General features: G+C 48.4%; 1 protein-coding gene across 2 annotated transcripts in view; it reads left to right on the forward strand.

Annotated features, from left to right (window-relative positions):
* The first annotated feature begins 10,589 nt into the window (after window positions 1-10,589).
* The window catches only part of sema3c (sema domain, immunoglobulin domain (Ig), short basic domain, secreted, (semaphorin) 3C), a 43,126-nt gene continuing 32,280 nt past the window's right edge, over window positions 10,590-21,435 (forward strand). Inside the window, exons 1-3 of one of the 2 annotated variants that reach the window (XM_076297443.1) lie at window positions 10,590-10,858; window positions 11,295-11,415; window positions 14,042-14,233. In XM_076297443.1, the coding sequence (XP_076153558.1) occupies window positions 14,083-14,233 (151 nt within the window). In that variant the 5' untranslated portion in view covers window positions 10,590-10,858; window positions 11,295-11,415; window positions 14,042-14,082. The remainder of the gene's footprint in view (window positions 10,859-11,294; window positions 11,416-14,041; window positions 14,234-21,435) is intronic. The other variant, XM_076297442.1, reaches the window with a different exon arrangement.

Consider the following 21,435-nt stretch of genomic DNA (forward strand, 5'->3'; position numbering starts at 1 on the left):
TGTTTGCACAAGGCAGATTCATAAGCCCAGTGAAACACTGCGGCCAAAAGAAAGGCCTCCGCCTCTCTGTCCGGGCAGTCCCGTCAGTCTGGTCCAATCAGAGAAATGAAGTGGCCGTTTCTCGGCGGAGTAATTCCTTCAGCATGTTGAGAAAACGCTGAACAATACCCTCGTCTTCCTCAGCGTGGCCAGTCTCCAGCGGGATGGAGTCAGAGGTGAAGCGGGAACGCTCTGCATTATTGATTTAGGTCATTTCCAGATAAAGGAAGCCCGTTCTCTGTGGGGCCACAATACACTCCCATTTGTGGGGCCACAATACACTCCCATTTGTTCTAATTAAGCGGACTCTCTCATATTAAATCACTAGTGCCAGAGCACAACGCTGCTGGTTGTGACTCTGGCTTCATGTGGTGGAATTTGCTTGTAAAGTATCATTGAAAAATAGCGCTGTGGAAAAAACCTAAGCCCATAATGCTTCAGTAAAGTGGAAAATAGGACTTAAAAAAGGAGTTGCTTTTTGTTTTATTTCTTCATGGAAACAGAAAGTATCTGGCGTGGCAAAAGAAAAAGTCCCGGGTCCTGGGCCGAAACTGGTGCAGCACAACAGAGGATTATCCAATTACATTTGCGGGTTACAGACCATGACAGTCGACGGTAATACCAAGCAGATGAGTGTGTGGCAGAACAGCGCCTCTAAGCCCAGGCTCTCCAGATGAATGGCAGGCCTGTGTGTGCTGCAAGCGTGGAAACCCAAGGACAGGACACTGTAGCGCTGGGCACATCTGCGTGCGTGTGTGTGTGTGTGTGCGCGTGCGTGTGTGTGCGTGTGTTTTTGTGTGCATGCGTGCGTACGTGTGTGTGTGTGTGTGCATGTGCGTTTGTGTGTGTGTCTGTCTGTGTGTGTCCGTACGTGTGTGTGTGTGTGTGTGGGGTTGGGGGTGAAGTACAGAGCAGGGGAGCGGTACTGCCTCCAGCTATGACCTACTCCCCTCCACCCACCACCACCCTCAGGGAGAGCTGGAGGTCCTCCCTGGAGCCCTACACCCCCACCCTCCTCCCCGACACACACACACACACACACACACACATCCACACATGCCCCACCACCGAGTCTGGTTCGCGGTCACAGGTGAGTGTGTTTGGCGAGCGTCTGGGGGGAAGTTGAACCAAATTGGCTCTCTTTTGCTGCTCAGGGGTTCCGCTGGGGCAGTGGGAGAGTTGGGCCGTGCTCCGTTCACAGGCTACGCTTCGGCCTTGCAGCGCCCGGTGGCCGGGGGAGCCTGACATCATGCGTCTGCATTCAATGCCACGCCAGGTAAGCGATACCGGCTGACCCCTGACCCGTGGAGAAATGGAGGCATTCGTCATGCACTGTGTGAGTCTGCTGCAAATGGATGTGTGTGTGTGTGTGTGTGTGTGTGTGTATGTGTATGTGCGTGTGAATGGGGGGAGGGGGGGGGGGTCAGGCGATTTTAGCACATCTGTTCAGAGCCAGGTAGCATATGCAGAACTAAGGACGCAACTCCTGCATCCAGAACGTTCTGTTGATGTATGGTAATTGATGGCAGTTGCCTCAGCAGCCTTGACGAGCCTGGAACCCCATTTTCAAGGCTGCATATCCTATGAGGTTAACTAGCTCATTATCTAATGAATCTGCAGAAAAATCAACTTTGAAATGTAGAGCTACAGGGCTATAAAGCTGTGGACTGCTTGAGTCTCTTGGTAAGATAATACTTCCAATTTCACTGAACTTGTTGCCAAGCTAAATCTTCCCCACTAATTCGGAGGTTTTCAAACATTTCATACGAAGGGTCCACTCCGTTTGTAGCGCGTCCAAGCTTCTGTCGGGATAAAGAAACCTTTGGTGGCTGAGAAGGGTCCTCAGGGTGTGTTTAATTTGTGAGTGGAAAGTGGATTCTGGATTCTCAGAGTTAGTGTAGAGGGCTTTTGCTGGTTTTTATTCAGACAATGGCTCTGTTGTTGCGTCTAAACCTTTTTACCAGAGAAGTCAATCTTCCATCAGCGCAGGGCTCTCGTTAGTCAGCTCATGAATATTGGTGGGAATCCCACAGAGAAAATGCGGAAAAGGAGAATCTCACATTCTGTCTATTTTCCTGTCTGGTCACTGGGGTCACTTTAGTGATTGACAGTCAGATTGACATAGACAGTTTGACCTTCAACCCCAAAGCATGGTTCACCAGGAACGGCATTCAGACCAGTCGACATTGACTCGGTCCTGTCCTAAGAAGAATGACCTCTGACTATCTATTGGAGCTAGCTGCCCTTGAGTTGAACAGCTATCGAGCGACCCCTACCCACTGCAACCTGACTAAAGAAGAAAGGCCACAGAGACTCTCTTATTTGACACAAACTGATTAAAATTCTCCACCAGGGTCTGGATGAACAGCTGAAGACACCAGTGATGATCCTCGCTGACAGGCTAATTAAAGGAGTCCAGACAAAGCAGATCAAGTCAGACCAGATTTCCTCCCTGAAGGACAACGTTGCCATAATGTTCACCTGATGTTTAACAGTTTGGAATAATGGAGAACCATTTTTGACTGATTGATTAACTTGGAATGTTGGGCTAAGCCCTCTGTGTTGTTAAAAGGAGCGTTTGTGTGTCTTCATCTCTCAAACAGCAGCAGTCAGTTGACAGAAAAGAGGAGGGAAAAAAGGATCCCTCAAGGTGGTGGTATTCATTTTGAAGGCGTTCACTCAGCACTAAGACGGCAGATTTCCATCAAATATTTGACCCGCTAGCAAGATCACTGGCACATTGCTGATGCTGAGTTTTCATCGGGGTTAAGGCAACAACCGCTGACGTGAGCTCCAGAGGAGCCTCCCTTCTTCTGTCCTCTCGACCCAGATCCGCAGCTCTGCGCCTGGGTGGGTTGCCACACGGACGCACATTCCTCGCCGGGAGCTGTCTGCGTTTGAGACGTCCATCCATCCATCCCCACGGCTGAGGGAGCGCACCACCTGTCTGCCTTTGAGCTACACAATAGACTGTTAAGTCTCTTTTTTCCGAGAGATCCTTCACTTGTAGGTCTGTAGACGAGGGCCGTCTGCTTTGCGTGATTCAGAGACGGGAGCCATGTTTTGAGCCAAGAGATCCTGGGAAACGATATGCCTGAAGCCGAAAAATTGCTTTCAGGTGTGTTTCTGTGCAAGCTGTGTGGACAGCAGAGATGGGAGCTCTCCACCTCTCTCTCTCTGTCTCTCTCTCTCTGCCTCTCTCTCTCTCTCTCTCTCTCTCTCTCTCTGTTACAAGTGTGTTTTTGTTCTTATAACAAAAGAGCAAAAACAATCTTTCAGCAAAAAATTTCTCAAGTATCAGTCTGAAGTACTACCAGTACTTGCAGTCAGATAAATTATTGATATTAGGCATTTTGTCTATCCCTTGAAAACAGAATGTATAGTCACATTAGCATAGTATTTAGCTGCCTCGTAGCAAGTGGCGTCTGCACTTTGGCACGGGCCCAACAAATTCCACCTCTCACAGATTCAGCCTCTCCCTATTCCCTGCTCAGCACTGACAGATGTCAGGGCTCAATCATCTACTCATAATGCCTAATGGGCGGTAGGTCTACGCATGCTTGCTTAATGAGGGATGAAATGAAGTGAAATTGCACAGCAGACACGGCAGTGGTGGAACATGAAAATGTGAAATGAATCTGCAGTGTTTATTTTAGAGAGGAAATTAATGGGCCGAGGCGACGGAGCAGAAAAACAGAGACGCAAACAACTGTTCGTCCGACGTGGAACCTCTCCCAAAACTATGACAGAAGTGTGGTAATGACATAACTGAAGAGCATTACCACATGTAGCATCTGTCAGACAGTGCCTTCCCTCCTCCTCCACGTGTATCTTTCATTCTCTCTCTCTCTCACTCTCTTTCTCTCTCACAACCACACACTCTCTTTCTATCTCCGTCTATCTCTTAGACATGCACACACACACACACACACATCTCTCTCTCTCTCACACACACACACACTCTCTCTCTTTCAATCTCCCTCTTTCTCAAGACACGCACATGCACACACATACATACACACACACACACACACACACACCCCTCTTTCACTCACTCTCTCCTCTCTCTCGGTCTTAACTCATTTTCATGTCTCCAGCTCCACTCCTCATTTGAATAACTCATTTAAGTGTTGGTTCCATCCGCTGAGTAATGACGCACAGATGTTTGTTGCTTCTGAAAAGAGCTACTTGAGTCCAGGAGCGAGGGAATAGATAGAACATTGTCAGTATCGTTTGAAAGTCCCACTGTATTCCCCATGTGGTAGAATCATCCAGAACATGAGGTTTCTGTGCTGTGCTGGCTGGAGGAATTTTTCATTTATTGACATATTTTCCGTAACTCCCATGAACTTGCTAAGATTATGCAATGACTTTTAGCAACAGTGTCCAAGCGACTGTTCCCAATGAAGTGAACACTTATTTTGGAGAAAGACTGGGTATTCAGATTTAATTATAAATCTGTGATTACTGTATCTTGTATCACAGACCCTGACCAGACATACATAGGAACATCCCCTTCAGAGACAGGAAATGGCCTGATATCTTGTAACCCCCACTTAATGTATTTGTGTGACTGAAGTTCGTGCCAGATGTCAGGGAGGAGTAATTGAAAGGATATTGCCTTAGTAGGGATGTACTGATGTTTAATCTCACGTACTGTGGTTGTGGTAGCACACAGTTGGCAGTGACACAGAGTAATGACTACAGAGCTATTAATTGTGCTAGACACAAAGGCGCGCATGTTGAAGCTTTATGGGACAAGTGGGGTAATGTGAGTATATGTGTGTGTTTGTGTCTACAGGTATATCTGTGTGTGTGTGTGTGTGTGTGTGTGTGTGTGTGTGTGTGTGTGTGTTGGTGGGTGGGTGTGTGTGGGGTGGGGGGGGTACATTTTGACCCAATTTTAGATGCAGCTTCCCATGAGACAATAATGGCTGTGGAAGCGTCGCAGAGCGTAGGCATAGCTATGAAGAAACGATGCTATTCTTAGCCAACTGATGATGTTTGTGTCGTTTAGGCTTTATTAGCGACCTGAGGGGTATGTGATGTACAAGTGGTGGCGGAGGGCAAAAGCACAGCAAGCCCCGATAAGGTCACAGTGTCAGAGGCTATTTTTGTTTACCTTTGATAAATGGCTTGAAGTCATCCGTGACCCCACCCCACCCCCACCCTCCCCATCCGGGAGCTGACTTCAACCAATTGGAAGGCAAACTGAGCGGCGGAACACAAAGGCAGGCGTTCATTGGAGACCGGCCGCTGTGTGACTCACGGGCTAATTGAGTCGGACAAAAGAGTGCACTGTCCTGCTATGTCCCAGCGAGGAGCTTAAGAGCGTTAGCCACTCATTTTGTACTCTTCTCATTTTGCCTTCCCCACACTGTGTCTCTCATTTATGCTGACACCTCTGTTGTCTCTCTCTCTCTCTCTCTCTCTCTCTCTCTCTCTCTCTCTCTCTCTCTCTCTCTCTCTCTCTCTCTTTCTCTCTCTCTCTATCTCTCTCTATACCTCGATCGATCTCTCGTTCCCTAGGGGCCGAAGGAGAATTTTTAGTCCACGGACGCATACGGTGGGGTGGTACCACCACGCGCCTCATGATGACCTTTAGATATGGAAATGCCCTTGGCCTGCTCTAAGTCCGCCTGTGTTCCCCCTCGCCAATGCCGAGTCATCGCACCCTATACTGCCCTGGGAGGCCTGGCCGAGGTGAGGCCCTGTAGACACGGCCGAGGAGACTCATGTGAGGGAAGACAAAGAAGAGAGGGAGAGAGAGAGGGGGGGAGGGAGGGAAGGAGAGAGATAGAGAGAGAGAAGGAGGAAGGGAGGGAGAGAGAGAAAGGAAAATAATCCAAGGTAATTGTGCACGTCTGACAGGAGTGATTGTTGGAGACGAGTGTTTGAGGTAAATCTCTCTCGAGCTGTTTCAGCGGCGCTCGTGATTGCGGTGGAATTCCACGTCCAACTCGGCCTCTTCTCCCCTCAAACTGGAGAGGCTGCCGGTCACAGGAGCCAAGGGAGAAGAAGGCTTTTTTTTTCCCCCTCGTTATGTTTATCAGATCCATCCACACCCCCCACCAACCCCCTCTCCAATCTTGGCGTTCATCTTGTTAACCAGAGCCCTTCTCACCCACCCCTCTCTCCTCCCTCCTCCCTCCCCCTGTCTTTTGTTGTCGTTGCCTTTCATGCCCAAGTGACAGAGTCGGCCGCAAGCATGTGCTGCCGCGCTCGCAGATGGAGCCGATAGCGCCCAAACGGCACCAGCTGCCCCGACTGGCGCACGCCCCCCTCATTCTTGTTCTCTGCAACGAGGGGCGGACACGCGAGTCAATCACCCAGTTATGTGCCAATTTCAAACAAGCTCCGACACCCCTTCACACTCCTTCACTCCTCCCACACTCTTTCTCGTACACTCATTTTTTTTTTCATCCTCTCATCTCACACGTTTGCTAATCACTGTAGGTTTGAGTCTAATAAGCATCCATGCATGTCTACCATTAGCTTGACAAAGCTGGCAAAGAGTGTTGATGAATAAGCCTTGACAGCTGAGGGCCCTGGAGTCAAGTCTTTTTTACATTTTCTTTTTTACTGAGGGGGTGTTTCAGAGTGGCGGAGGGGCAGAAGTGAAAGGATTTAACTAGACGGGTCGGCCTCTACCTGGACTTTCCCCAGGGATAGGATCACACACAGCAGTGACAGTTATTGGCGCGCTACGCCGGAGACGGCCATGGCACAGTGCACTCGAGGGGGGGGAGGTGGGTGGTGGGTGTGGAGGGGGCATCTGCGATGGCAGCAGCGGCGACCTTCGACCTCCAGATTTCCCACAAGCCACTTAATGTCAGCGTGACAAACATGAAACATCTGCAAGGGGCCATGGAGGGTGAGCGAGATGCCCGGCTGGTCTTTACACACACACACACACACACACACACATGCTCACACACACGCTCTCTCATACACACACACACACACACACTCACATCAAGACCCAGAAGAACACACTGTAACACACACATACTGTAGAAACACACATACACATACACACATGCTCTCTCTCTCTCTCTCTCACACACACACACACACACACCATCAGCATTCACATTTGTTGGGAATACAAACACATCAAAGACACATTATTTCCAGAGATGACGAGCGCTGTGAAATTCAATAAAGTGTGATAATCTCAGCCCCTTAGGAGAATCAGTTCTCTGTGGAAGAGGAGGGGGTAGAGACCACACACAAAGGCTGGGATTCTTTAAGTCTATTTTGATTTCTCACTCTCACAGCCAAATGAGTGCCAACTCCGCCAAAACCCACGCGGTGATGGCCCAAGTCGGCGCGGGCCGACATGCTCCCCAGAGCCGCTACCTTCCTCACACTCCCCCCGAGCTGTTAACAGCCCCAGTCTTCAGACAGCGCCACACACTTTCACAGGCACATCGCAAAGTGGTTGTCTTTCTGTTAGCACTTTTAAACTACTTTATGGCCACTTCTCTCTCTCTCTCACACATTCTCCCTCTCTCTCTTTCTCTCTCCCTCCCTCTCTCTCTCTCTGTTTCTGTTACACCCTCTTTCTCCTCACTCTTTCTCTCACTCACTCATTCTCCCTCTCTCTCTCTCTCACTCACTCATTTTCCCTCTCTCTCTCTCTCACTCACTCATTCTCCCTCTCTCTTTCTCTCTCCCTCACTCCCTCTCTCTCTCTGTCTGTCTTGCATCTTTTTTCCTCACTTTTTATCTCACTCGCTCACTCTCCCTCTCTCTCTTTCTCTCTCTGTCTCTCTTACATCCTCTTTCTCCTGACTCTTTCTATCACTCACTCATTCCCCCCCCCCCTCCCCTTTTTCTGCCCTGCCCTTGTAGAAATGCCCCCATCATGTCACCCCCTGTGTTTCACTCTCTCAGGTGCTCTTCACTCCATCAGAGAGATGGGGGGTAATTTACTACTGTTGCTCTGCTTGCGACAGAGAGCGCGCGAGAGAGAGAAAATGAGTGAGCCGTTCCGCCCACGTTGTTTTGTCTCGCTTGCGCCGTGACGAAGAGCGGTCGGGTGGCTTTACGGCCCAATGAAACGCCGCTCCCGCGCAAGCGCCAGCTCCTGACACTTTAATTGGGGAGGCGTAAATCACTCGACGTGTCACAGAGGAGGTAATTATTTCCCCCTGTCTGCACTGGCACACACAGAGCACAACACACACAAACACACACACACACACACACACACACACACACACACACACACACACACACACACACACATGCATACACACACACAAACATACATACACACACACATAGTTTTCAACAAAGGCCTCCACACTGCCACTCACACACACAATATAAAAAAATGGCCATATAATATATTATAGTCAGATGCATTTACTATGACACATCTACTGTTTTCAGTTTACATACACACTGCTCCCAAACTACATACATTGTATTCATCTGCGCACTAAGTCATGCTCTGTGCACGCACACACACAAGCATGAATGCACACACACACACAGTCAAACACTGTGCTGAGGCAAGCATGTGAGTGCGTGCTCACACACACACACACACTCACACACACACTCACACACATACACATACACTCACACACCTACACACATGCACACACACACACACACACACACACACACACACCTTCTCTCCACCAGTTTCCCAGCAAACCACTTTGCCGCTCAAGTGCGAATCGCCGCACGCCTAAACACTGCCCATAAAGTGACAGGAATAAAAAAAAGGACCGCATTCCAAGAGCAACACAAGCCGCTGCCGGGCCCGGCCGCCGTCGCTGGCCCAGTCAGGGAAACGTAACCTGGCCCTGGCCCGTAATTACCCCTCTGCTGCGGGGCTCTCTCAGCATGGCACTGGGGCCGGCGTCGGTAATAACACATACCTCATCCGCTCCCTCTCGCCCTCTTTCCACACCATCCATATATCAAGCCCCCGATCACTGCAGTTTTTTGGGAGTCTGGGTCTGTGTGTGTGTGTGTGTGTGGGGGGGGGGGTGTTGGAGGTGAATGGCCGTGAGGAGGCGGGTTTATTTGGGTGATGTGGGGGGGGGGGGGGGTTTCCGCTCGGTCACTGGCGTTTGGGGACAGTGGAGGGGTGGGTCAGGTTGAGTACATCCTCCTCCTGTTGAGCAGAGCTCGGTGCTCACCTCGCGCAGGTGTTTATTTTTAACTCAGCCACATGAGGAGTCAGCACTGTGAGATGGAGGGGTGTGTGTGTGTATGTGTGTGTGTGAGACAGAGAGAGAGCTGTGGTTCAGCTTGGATGAGGGGCTGAAAGTGATACTTTGCTACCCAATGTTGCATGCACGCACACTCACACACACGAACTTGGCATATAACCATATGGACACATGCTCATAAATGTGCACTCACACACACAGACAGAAAGACACACACACACACACACACACACAGACAGAAAGACACACACACAGCATGTCGTCATGCTCCAGTGGGATTCATCCTTCTCTGTCAGACCCCAACGTCACCTGCGTGTTAAATGGATGAAACCGTGTAAAGTTGCCATGACGACGACAGCTAGCATCTATCGCGTGGCATCTCCCATATCCCTTGAAAACTCTCCCGTTGTCAAGCACCAACTATGAATCCTTTAATGCCACTTCCAACATGCTAAAATAAACCAATGTCCTCCGCCACAATAACAGTCCTGGGCCCGATCGGGACCAATTACTGAGAGAATCCAGCGCCTCTATAACATGGGCACTTGATGGATGGGCAGTCATGAATGGTCTGAATGAAAGGATGAATGTGAAATGAATACATAAACAAAGGGTTTGCCATCAGCGCGGAGGAATGTTTATCTGTCTTGGGCACTCATGGGAACTACAATCTATTCATAATTAATTATTTTTCATAACAAAAATTGCCCCATGGCATGACTCAACTCCCTTTTGTCAAAGTGAGAAATGGAGTTTGCTGTTGAATTTTTCTGGCTCAGGAACAAGTTAAAGAATAGATTTATCTTGGAGTTATTATGAGCTGTAAAAATATTTAACATTTGCCATAGAGAAATTCCATATTTGTTTAAATGTCTGTTTAGCTTGAAAGGCTAGTGATTTAATCTGTTTGGAGTGGGAAATGGTGTGTTAGTAACTATACAATGTGGGCTGATTGGCACTGACTCCCTCCTCTTCACTTTCCCTTTCTCTCTCATTCTGTCTCTCTCTCATTCTTTGTCCATGAGCAGTTTTAGGGATGGTGTTTCCCTTTTCTCTCTTTGTGTGTGGCAAGGATTCACAGCAGAACCAATGTTTGCTCAGGGACGTCTCTGTGATCAGTCTGTTGCCTCGTTAAAGAGAGGGGGGGGTGGGCATAAAGAGATGAGAAAGAGGGTGAGAGTGTGTGTGTGTGTGTGTATGTGTGTGAGAGTGAGCGGAGACGTGTGTAATAGGAAACCCGTCCTCCTTCTGTCTCTCTCTCTCTCTCTCTCTGCCCCCTCCGTCCCTCTTCTCTCTCTCTCTCTCACTCTCTTGCTCATTCAGATTTGTTTGTCCTACAGGCAACTGGATGGAATAGCAGTCCTGTCCTCTCTTCCTCTTCTCCGTTCTCCCCTCTCTTCTGGGTAGTCACTTGAAGGAGGCAGACACGGAGCACCAGTGAACCTACTCACGGGACCCACACGCACCCACATACACACTCACACCCACGGACAGATAGAGTGAGAGTGTGTGTGTGTGAGAGAGAGAGAGAGAGAGAGGGAGGTTGAAGCTGTCTTCGGTGGGACCAGGATAACCTTTGGACCTACTGGCACCTGGCACCAGCAGTCTCAAGACGGACTAAGAGGGTAAGTCCGAACCCCGACTGGTGTCCAGATCAGGATCTGGGTCCAGCTGGCGAGCTGAGCCCTGCTGGGAGTGTGTGGGTTTCCTTCTCCAGCCTGGGATCCAGATGGAGCAGAGGCAGTAGGTGTGTGTGTGTGTGTGTGTGTGTGTGTGTGTGTGTGTGTGTGTGTGTGTGTGCGTGTGTGTGTGTGTGTGTGTGTGTGCGTGCGTTTGTGTCGAGAGGGGGGTTTGGATCAGAGGGCTCTGGCTAACAGGTGCGAGGGTCCCACTGGTGAGACCAGGGGAAATGACAATGCTTAAAGTTCTCATGCAGGATTCATCTCAAACAGTGTGCCCACCCAGCCACCCTGTGACAGTCTTGCCAAGTCTGTTGAATTAATCTTGTGGCTGGAGATTATGTTTATATTGCTTGTGGGTGTCTTTTTATGTTGTTCCTAGTTTCTCTGCTGACTTCACTGTCTTATGGAGAAGAGCCAGTTGATTTCTGTGGAAATTCAGAAGGAGGTCTCAGATCTGATAACGGCAAAGGTTTACTGAATAACATTTATTAGACTATTAGGTTAGTGCACGTCGTGGGTTTGGCGTGTAACATATTATTTGCATTTATATATGGGCTATTACCTTTCAGTTGTATTTTTATGATCTAAAACATGAGGTCCTATTACTATTGCATATCCGTGCTCATATTTCGAGTACCCTACTCCTTTAAACACTACCGCCAAACAACTCGTCAACTCGTCCAAAACGTTCAATATGAAACATAAGGCATAGTGTTTATTTCAAACATACACAATTTCTTATTTATGCGGAAGAAAAACAAACAAGTGGAAGCAAATAGCAAGCAGAAAGTCTATTAATGGGTCCAGTGAGTCTTAAACTAATAGCCTATTTCATAACCGCCACGACGCACTTCTGATTCCTTTTCTTGATCCGCATTGTAGTTTTTTTTTTATTCAGCCGAAGGTATAAGTTAAGTTTTTTTTCTTCTTCTTTTCTCAGTGTCAAGCGTGCGTTTGGCACCGCGTCAGGGAAGCGAGCTGTTGGCAGATAGGCTATGGGGAAAGGCGGTAACGGGTAGCACAGGTCGCCGCTGTGCGCTGATTCCCGCATGGACAGAACGCTGCCGCCCGCGTGCGCCTCGCCACTGCTCTTTCGCACCATACGATGCTCTTTACCTCCACTGACTCCAACGGACTAATGCGATTTCCTGCCTTAAATGCATCTGATTCAATTACGACGTGGCGATCTCTGTCTGTAACCAATCTCTGTTTATATTTAACAAGGAAGAGCACAGGCAGACTGTTCAAAACAATCTCTCGTCCAGCTGCAAGTGCATTTCAGTCAATTACTACAGTTTAAACAAACCAAATTGTGTGCATATGTATTACACATCACAGACGACAGATGCTTAATGACTTAACGTTCATGAGATGACATAAAAATGAGCCTCCCTTTCAAGGACGTTGTTAAGCATCTAAAATAAACAAACCTTGATTTTATAAATCACCCGTTTAATGTTTTGCATCGTTTTGTTTTTGAAGAGGGAGGTTTCTGTATAGGCGAAATGGAAAATTCATTAGGCCAGTATATACAGAAACAACACACTATAAAGCCGATTATCGTCACACTATTCAAATGTAGCCTGTGTCTTTGTTTGTTTAAAACTGGCTTTGAACCAAAGGCATTTAAACTTTCATTTCTAAACATTCCTGGCCAGACGTTTTTGACAGTATCCCTGGACTGCGTTCAAAAGTCCCAGACTGTAAACGATGCGAGTGGTTTGGCGGGCCTGAGTTTAGTTATGAAGTGGGGCAATCCTCGTTATAGGTCTATTGTGAGGCACGGCTGGGTGATTAAATCGGGAAAGAGAGAGAGAAGCAGTCAGGCATACCGGGACCAGGGCCTAGGTGCTTTTTAATGAATTCCTCTGCTGTCTGTTAATGCGCACCAGAACTCAAGTCTCAGGGATGCTGTACAAAGAGTTGTGAAAAAAAGGGTGAGTGTGTGGACTGTATTTTGTATTTATTAGTGTGTGCTATGCAGTTATATAGGCAAAGAAAGGGTGTGTGTGTGTGTGTGTGTGTGTGTGTGTGTGTGTGTGTGTGTGTGTTTGTGCGCGCGTGCTTGGATGCGTGTTTTGGCAGCATGTACAGCTATAGTGTGAGTGTATGAGTATGCGACTATAAAGGTGGCGGGGCCGCATGGTGTCTTATCTCGGAGTAATGGTTTATGACGTCCAGTGGCAGCCTGCTGGGTTCCCCAGTGATGACTTTAGCAGCTGTGTGTGGCTGACATCTTATGGACGGAGAGAGAGAGAGAGGGAGAGTTGCTTGGTTGCTTCTCTCCGCCCTGCAACTTCCATTTCTCTGCTATACTCCTAGACGCACTGCCAAAGCAATCTCCACCTTACTCTGTTTTATGATAACCGATTAGCCTTATTACACACACACACACACAAGCGCGCGCGCGTCCTGTACACACATATGCACTTTCACACACATACCAACATAAACATAGGTAGCGGAGTCCTAGCATAGCTTTTTTAGTGCAGCTGCGACCAGCCTTCTGCGAAAGGGCGGGATGACCTCTGCCACCCAACCATTACCTGCAACCGCATTGCAAATTGAAACTTTCGTAGATATCCTGCGCGCCTGCTTTCCTCTTCACGACCAGCCATCAATCTTTCACGACCGCTCATGTATAAGCCATGAGCGTGGAGACCGTCTTTTATTTCCCCTGCGCAAATATAAATATATATTTGTGCTCCACGCATTGGCGTGATGTTTCTGTAAAGTCCCGACTCTGTCCGGTGATGCCTTTGAGCTCTCCTGCAGCGATGAAAGAATCCCTAAACAGGATGTGTTCTTCTTGTCCTTATTCATTATTGATCACTTATTGTCTCAGAGAAGGGGGAAAAACAGAGAAAAGGCCCTCAAGTGTTATTTTTTTATAAAGAGTTAACTCATGCATTTTGTACCAGTCTTCTGAAAGGCAATAGTGCATTTCCCAATTCTCACAGGAGACCTTTGATCCACATACAGAACTTCTTACCAAAGACATGTGGTGTGTGAGACATGGAGGTTTTGAATATTTTGATTAATCACTTTGTTCTTTTTCTTTCTTTCTTTCTTTCTTTCTTTCTTTCTCTCTCTCTCTCTCTCTCTCTCTCTCTCTTCCCCTTACAGGTTTTTTTGGTCTGGGTGTTTTTTTTCTCCTCCCAGACATCATGGGGTGGCCACAGGGTCATGTGACCTGGCCAGTGGAGTCATCATCAGGCAAGGTGACGGCCACGACAACACTGGCTCTTCTGCTCGTCTTCCTCAGCGCCGTATCCCCCTTCTCTACCCCACAACCCAGAGTCTTCCTCACTTTCACTGGTAAGCAGTGAGTTGGCATCTTGTGTGTCTTCGTGAGAATACTGTTTGAGAATAAAGTGCGGAGGATCTTCTTGTATCTGTCTGTCTTCTATCTATCATCTACCCTGGAGAAGGGTTAGATGACGCCTTATTTCTAGAGAAGACCGCTAATGCTGAACGCATATCCAAAATGTGTGTGTGTGTGTGTTTGCTCTCATGATGTGAACTAATTTATGGAGTTTGACCTGGTTTCGATCCAGTCACTGGCGGAAGATACTATTTAATAAATGTTTTGAGCGTGGAAACTTGGTTCTTATCAGTGCACACATCCCGTTTAGGTGAGACAGATTTACACAGCAGACTGACGCTACTGACCTGGTTTAGGTGCTATTAGAGAGGAGCCTCGCCTCCCTTTGGAACTATGCGCTTCATCCGTCTGCCTGTCATGTACATATTACTGTAGTGGATGTGGCTTTTACAAGGGATCTGATTTATGGCTGTTTTAGAGCAAGTCCTCTCAGTTATCAGGCTTGGACTAACTTAATTGTGCCATGAATCAGTGAAGTCAAGAGTCGAGTTGCATCATGAATCACAAGAGTGAACAGTGAGGTTGTTGGAATTTCACCTGTGTGGAGACGTGCTGTGAAGCTACAATGTGACCGAGTTGAACTTCTCTTTGCTATGAATCGATACTGGGTCTAATTAGACAATGAATCATGCATGAATCAACTGATGCGGTGAATCAATTCTGAATCAACACATGCCCATGTGAGTCTGCGGTGAATAGGCCCCGATGTCTCTGCACGGTTAAACTTTAATTGACGGGGAGTGCGGCGAAGGTCCTGTTCCTCATTATTCTATCCAGTTTGTTCTTATTTCTTCATATTTAATTACGTTGACATGGATCATTGACTGAATTATTAATGGGCTTGAGAGTGCGGGGATGGGAGGGTGGGAGAGTGTGTGGGGGGTGGAGGGGGCCTATTTTCTCCAGGTCTCAGAGGCTCCAGACTTCCATGCTTGCGGTAGGGGGAGAGCGCTGATGCTGTACAGGTGCTTTCAACAGGAGATGGTTGATTGCCCTTAACTAGCACTGCTGGATGAGGAGAGACTGGGGCAGAGGAGTGTGTGTGTGTGTGTGTGTGTGTGTGTGTGTGTGTGGATGTGTGTGGGTGTGTGTGTCGGGGTGGGGTGGTGGATGGGGGGAGGAGGAAGGGGAGATCTGGTGGGGCGTCTGTTCTGTGTCTGTCTCTGTGGTGACAAGAATGTCAGGCCTTTAATGTGGCCTTGGCTGTTTGGCATTTTGCACTCTCTCTCTCTATCTCTCTCTGTCTCACTCTCGCTCTCGCTCTCTCACACTCAAACAAAGACACACACACACACACACACACACACACACACACACACACACACACACACACACACACACACACATACACACACACAGACACACACACACACACACACACACACACACACACACACACACAGACACACACACATACAGTGTGAGTACAGTGGCGGGTGAGATACGGCCCTGGCTGATCGGTGGGATGGTCGTGCGGCAGGTTGCCAGTGGGTTTGTGCTTGGGGAGAATGGTGGGCTTTGTGTTGGATGGACTCGACTTGTCTGATGTAAAAATGGACTGGCCGTATCTTCTCAGGCTAGCTTACCTTATTTCACACTCTTTATTTGCCTGTCAGCATATGTTTTTTACTTTCCCACTCTTTTGCCTCATTTCTTCATGCCTAAGTGAGATTTAATTCATTACAGATCACAGTTTCGACTTTTCACCGCTGTAATTGTCTTTCTCTGATTATCATTCTTGGCCTGTAAGTCATTTTTTCCTTTCTTTCTTTCTTTCTTTCTTTCTTTCTTTCTTTCTTTCTTTCTTTCTTTCTTTCTTTCTTTCTCTATCCCTCTCTCTGACTTTCATTCTCTCTCACTCTTTCCTGTCACCCTCATCTGTCCGTTCATTCCTCCATCTGTGTGTGTGTGTGTGTGTGTGTGTGTGTGCTGCACAGCTGTGAGATGGTTTTATCCAGCGTCTTTCCACTGCCGAAGTCTGACTACCAACTCACTGACTGACTCAACAGCTCATGGCTCACTGGTGCACCGTGCTGACCTGAGAACAGTGGCTGCCAAAAACCTGGAGGGGAAGTGGAGCGGTGGACCACCAGAATTAGACCTCTGTGACTTCTGCTACGCGCTGCAGACCCATGAAAATGGCTGACCCCTGCGGTCAAAGGGTCACCATGCTGAAAAGAAGTCTGGCCTCCACCCCACAACGGGAGCCCAGGTGTGGATTTGATTGGTCCCCCCCCTGCTCGGGATTAGACGTGCTCTGCTGAAGTCGTCAGCGTGGCGTGACGTGGCGTGGCGTGGCGACATGGAGGAACACTCACACCCAGTTTTAGGGAGCGGTTTACTGTTTGATGATGAGAGCTCGATCGGGGAAGGTGGGGGGGGGGGGGGGGGGTGGCGGTGGAGGTGAGATGGGGGGAAAACAGCACAGGTGTGCTCGAGATTGGGAGTGTGATGTATTGGGATGGCTGCATCGCGTCCCTCTCATGAGGCACATTTTGGTTGTCCGCTTGAGTCGTTGGTTAGGTAGACAGTGAGAGGGAAAGAGGGGCCCCAAAACTCAGTATGGGAGCATAACTCAGGTCTGTGTGTTTGTTTCCATGATTTAAGTCCACACTATACTGTACTATGTGACGCGCGGCTGGACGAGGTTGAATTGATCTCGCTTCGTGAGCCGTAAATCACAACGGTGCGAAGGAGGGATGGGAGTGTATATCTCCCGAGGAAGGAGTTGGATCTCAGTCAGAAATCGCCAGATGTTCACTGACAGTAGGGGAGCTGATGCTCAAGTGTGAAGGCCCCTCATCTCTCTCTCTCTCTCTCTCTCTCTCTCTGTCTCTCATTCTCTCTCATTCTCTCTCATTCTCTCTCTCCTCTCTCTCTCATTCTCTCTCTCTCTCATTCTCTCTCTCTCTCTCTCCACCTCTTCCCTTATACGAGACTGGAATGCCTCAGTGTGGAAGTTGCTCTCTAAGTCTAAGGGGTCCCTCAGGGAGATGACGAGCTACCGGTCAGACAGAGGGACAGAGGCAGCAGGTGGGTCAGCACCTGTGTCAGTGCAACACGCTCCACACAATTGGGCCAATTTGGTGGCTCCACGAGGGGAAATAGGGGACGGGAAAGAGGTTGGAGGGGGAGGGTTGGATGTCTTTATTATTCTGACCCTGATCTAACCAAACTTCAACTTGGTGGGAAAACAATCCCCTGAAGGGGAGGATTTAGTGGAAAGCAGGTAGAAGCTGGGGTCAGCTCGTTTGGAGTGTGCAGCAGAGGCCAGCGTCGGTGGAGGTCCTCCTGGCCTCTTCCCTGGTTCTCATCCCCCAACACCCACCCACCTGCCCCCCGGGGGCCCCTGAAACTCAACCCTAGGGGTGACCCGGGTTCACCGGGCCCGAACAGGAGCGATCGCGTCTTGTCTTGGAGAGAAGTTGCTGCTTCTGACATTCCATCTCTTCTCGCTGTCTCGTTGAAGCCAGTGCAGTGGGCCAAGCAACATAGCACGATAATAAACACAATCGATTGCAGCCCCTGCGCTAAAAATGTGATGAACGTTGGCCTTATTCTCAGCAGAGCATGATAATAAACATGACGAACTCCGTTTGTGTTGAGACACGCACATTGTGCCATACTGGAGTGCAAGTCAAATTTACACAAGAGTTACACATTTATACAGTGTGTTTTTATACATTTGTTTGATGTTTTGACTTCCAATATTTAGTCTAGCCTCCGATTGGTTCCATATACTGTATGCCGTTGAAGTATTTTCCCCCGAGGTGTCTTGTGATCACGTAATGAGCTCTAAGATTCATGTGAGTTTTGGCGGTACCAACAGGGAGATGATGCCAATGTTTTCTCCAACTTTGTAATATTGCTGTGATCACGCTAATTACTTTGAATCATGCTGTAAGGCACAATAACAAATAGAGCTGTGTTAGGCCTCGGCCAGACCTCAGAGATGTAGCCCGATAGCCTTGTGTGCTTATCAAGAGAAACCCAAGACCTCCAGAAAGTTTTATTTGAACCTGTGGTGAGAGTGGGAAACAAGGGTCAGGTAGAACCCGAGCAGGGATCCCATGGGTATACAGAGACCCAATTCATTACGCATGCTGGAAATATTTAAGTTGAGACAGGCACGTTTGTTTGGCTGTTTCCTTTGTGACTCTGGGAGAATGTGGAACACGTCGGGAATCTAACTCGACCCATTTCATTAAACCTTGGGCTCGGGTAAAAAATATGCGCGGAGCCGTACGGCTGCGTTACTTCATCCCAGGCCACCCAACCAGCTTCTGCTTTGTGGTTTTTTTTTAACGATCCTGAGAAAGTGTTTGTCCAGTCCTCACCTGCATTGCTGTTTGCATGGACAGACACGCATCACGGAGTCTCTTTCGTAAACCGATGGTGTGGCATCTACACAGCAGATCTGCGTCCGCGGTGCTGCTTGAGTTACGACTCTTTGCACACAGGCCGCTGCAGGTCTTTGTTTTGTCTCTGGCTCTTTGTAGCGATGACTGCGTGTCAAAGACTAACACGTCTGGGTGTTGAGCGTCATGGTCATTGTTGAGCGGTGAACAGGACAGGCTGTGTGACATGTCCCGGGTGGTATCTTTTTTAAAGGCACGGTCAGAAGCAGTGTGAACTCAATCATTGTTCTCTTAACACAAACTAGTCATGGTGGTAAGAAGGTAAATGTGATTTAGTAGGTGACTGTTTTGTGTGTGCATACATGCCTGTGTGTGTTTGGGGGATAGTGTGTGTGTGTGTGTGTGTGTGTGTTTGTGTGTGTGTGTGTGTGTGTGTGTGTGTGTGTGTGCGTGCGTGCGTGTGTGTGCTCGTCTCAGTGTTTGTCCCAGCATGTGTCACTTCTAATCCGCCTCATACGTCTTCAGATTGATGTTTCATGTGTATTGTTCCATGTTTCTCAGTGCATGCGGGAATGTGTGTGTGTATGTGTGTGTGCAAATATCTGTGTTAGAACTTGTGTGTGTGTGTGTGTCTGTGTGTGTGTGTGTGTGTGTGTTTGTGTGTGTGTGTGTGTGTGTGTTTTTGCGTCTGCGTTTATAGAAACCCCTGAGTCTATTTTAATCCACCTCATCCGTCTCTGAGCCGAACGCTTAGGAGTAGAACTCCCCTTCGGGCTCGTGTCGGAGACGGCTCGGAGCGAGGACTGTTTCCGATGAGCGATCGCTCCCTCTGCCTCTGCCTCGCCATCCCCTCCGCTACCTCCTCTGCCTCCGCTGCCTCCGCTGCCTCCGCTGCCTCGGGCCCTCTGTGTGAGCAGAAACAGCCGTCCACACGGCCGCCACCGCGGTTAGCCAAGAGGAAGCGGACATGCCGTTTTCTTCACCCAGGCCTCTTCATCCTACGTTCCTTAGACTTCTTCCTACACTTCGTCATTGTTCTAGCATATTCTAGCATGGAGAGAGAGAGAGAAAGAGGGGGGACAGAGGTTAGACTGTTTGAGGTGTTTGTGTTAGGTGGAAGTGTCAGTGGTTGGAGGCCATATGGGAGCTCAGACCGGTGGGTGTTTTTACATGGCTTTTTTGACCGATGCCTGTTCCGCCAAAATCTTTGGAGCACTAGCCTCCGCCTCAGTCCTGTCTGATTCTGCTGAATCACTCTGGTAAAAATACTCCTCAGTGGTTTGGTCACCCAAGTGCTGTGTTTAACAACGATGTGGCTTCAACTGTTTATTGGAATGTCGGAAATGATGTCTGAGCCCCCGCAATCAGGTTCAGTTTGCATTCCGAGTCCAATCCTGCTTTTTTTAATACCAGGGTAAAGTCGAGGCTAGAGTTGACCTAGTGTGAGACGTGGCTAGAAGTAATGCATTTTCCACATTCTTTTATGTCAAGATCAGGGTTTTAGATTAGACACGGTTGCACCGTGCCAGAGCTGCAGCAGTCTGGCATAAATCAAACACTGACATCTATAACAATGGCTTAATGCTCAGGAAATGTTTACCCCACCCCTCATTTTAAATGCATCTTTCTAAATCTCGCTTAAATGCATTTCATGGTGATGTTTTTTTGGCTGGGGTTGCTCTCTTGAATGTTTGTTAAGTCTCTGACCCTCTGAGTAATAACTGCATTAAACGAGACACAAACCGAGGACAGCGAGGAGCTGCCTTGTAAGGTCACCGAAAGGTCAGAGGTCACCCATGGGGGAGGGGCATTTTAGAAGAAGGTGGTAGCTGTTCAGGAGAGCAGCTTAGCAAGTCTGAAAAATGACACTAATTCGATAAGTGTCTGTCCAGGGGTATAGTATTGATCTTCCATGTAGGGCCTGCTTTAAGAGGCATGACGTCCACAGAAATAGAAAACATAAACAAGTTTGATCAAAAACAACTGACGCCTCAGAATCTGGGGAATTCCACAGCAACACAAACCAGGGCCCTGTCGGGGCTGTCATCATCAGGGGTGTGGCAAGAGGCACCAACAACTTGGACGTCTTGTTCTTTCATTTCTCTCTCTCTCTCTCTCTCTCTCCCTCTCTCTCTCTCTCTCTCTCTCTCTCTCTCTCTCTCTCTCTCTCTCTCTCTCTCTCTCTCTCTCTCTCTCTCTCTCTCTCTCTCTCTGTCCCTGTCCCTTTCCCCAGGCATGTGTCTGCTTGTTAACAGTGCTAATTGATTGAGTTAGGACATTCTCCAGTGAAGGTTAGGCAGTGTACTCCTGCCTGAGGCCGTGGTACTCAGACAACTCGTCTGTCCATCTCTATCTCTCTCTACCTCCTCCCCTCTCTCTTTCTCTTTCTGTCAATTCCTCATTCATTTTCTCCTTATTTTGACAGGTTTTCCATGACCCCAGGGACTTCTTTGAATGTCAGATTGTTCAATTCTTTTGGCCCTGAATAACCTTAATCTGTTACAATCAATATTGACAACCTGGTCTGTTTACTGACATGTGGAGGTCAAACTGGTAATGATTGGAGCGGATTCCTCCATGTCAGCATTGCATCGATTTAGTTTGATTCTTTCACAGCGTTGCTCTCTAAGGTCTTTTGAGGTGTTTGATGTCAATCCGTCTCTGTTTTACTATGTATGCACACTGCAGCATTAAAGTTTTTGCTGAGGAATACATCAGGATCAATTTGGTTAACGCAATTGGATGCTCGGCAGGGTTAGACTCAGACTTAAGTGCTT

The sequence above is a fragment of the Alosa pseudoharengus genome, unplaced genomic scaffold, assembly GCF_046254945.1.
Source record: "Alosa pseudoharengus isolate Yale_2024_CS ecotype anadromous, Long Island Sound unplaced genomic scaffold, YU_APseudo_1.1 YU_APseudo_1.1_scf_20, whole genome shotgun sequence".
Classification (NCBI taxonomy): Eukaryota; Metazoa; Chordata; class Actinopteri; order Clupeiformes; family Clupeidae; genus Alosa; species Alosa pseudoharengus.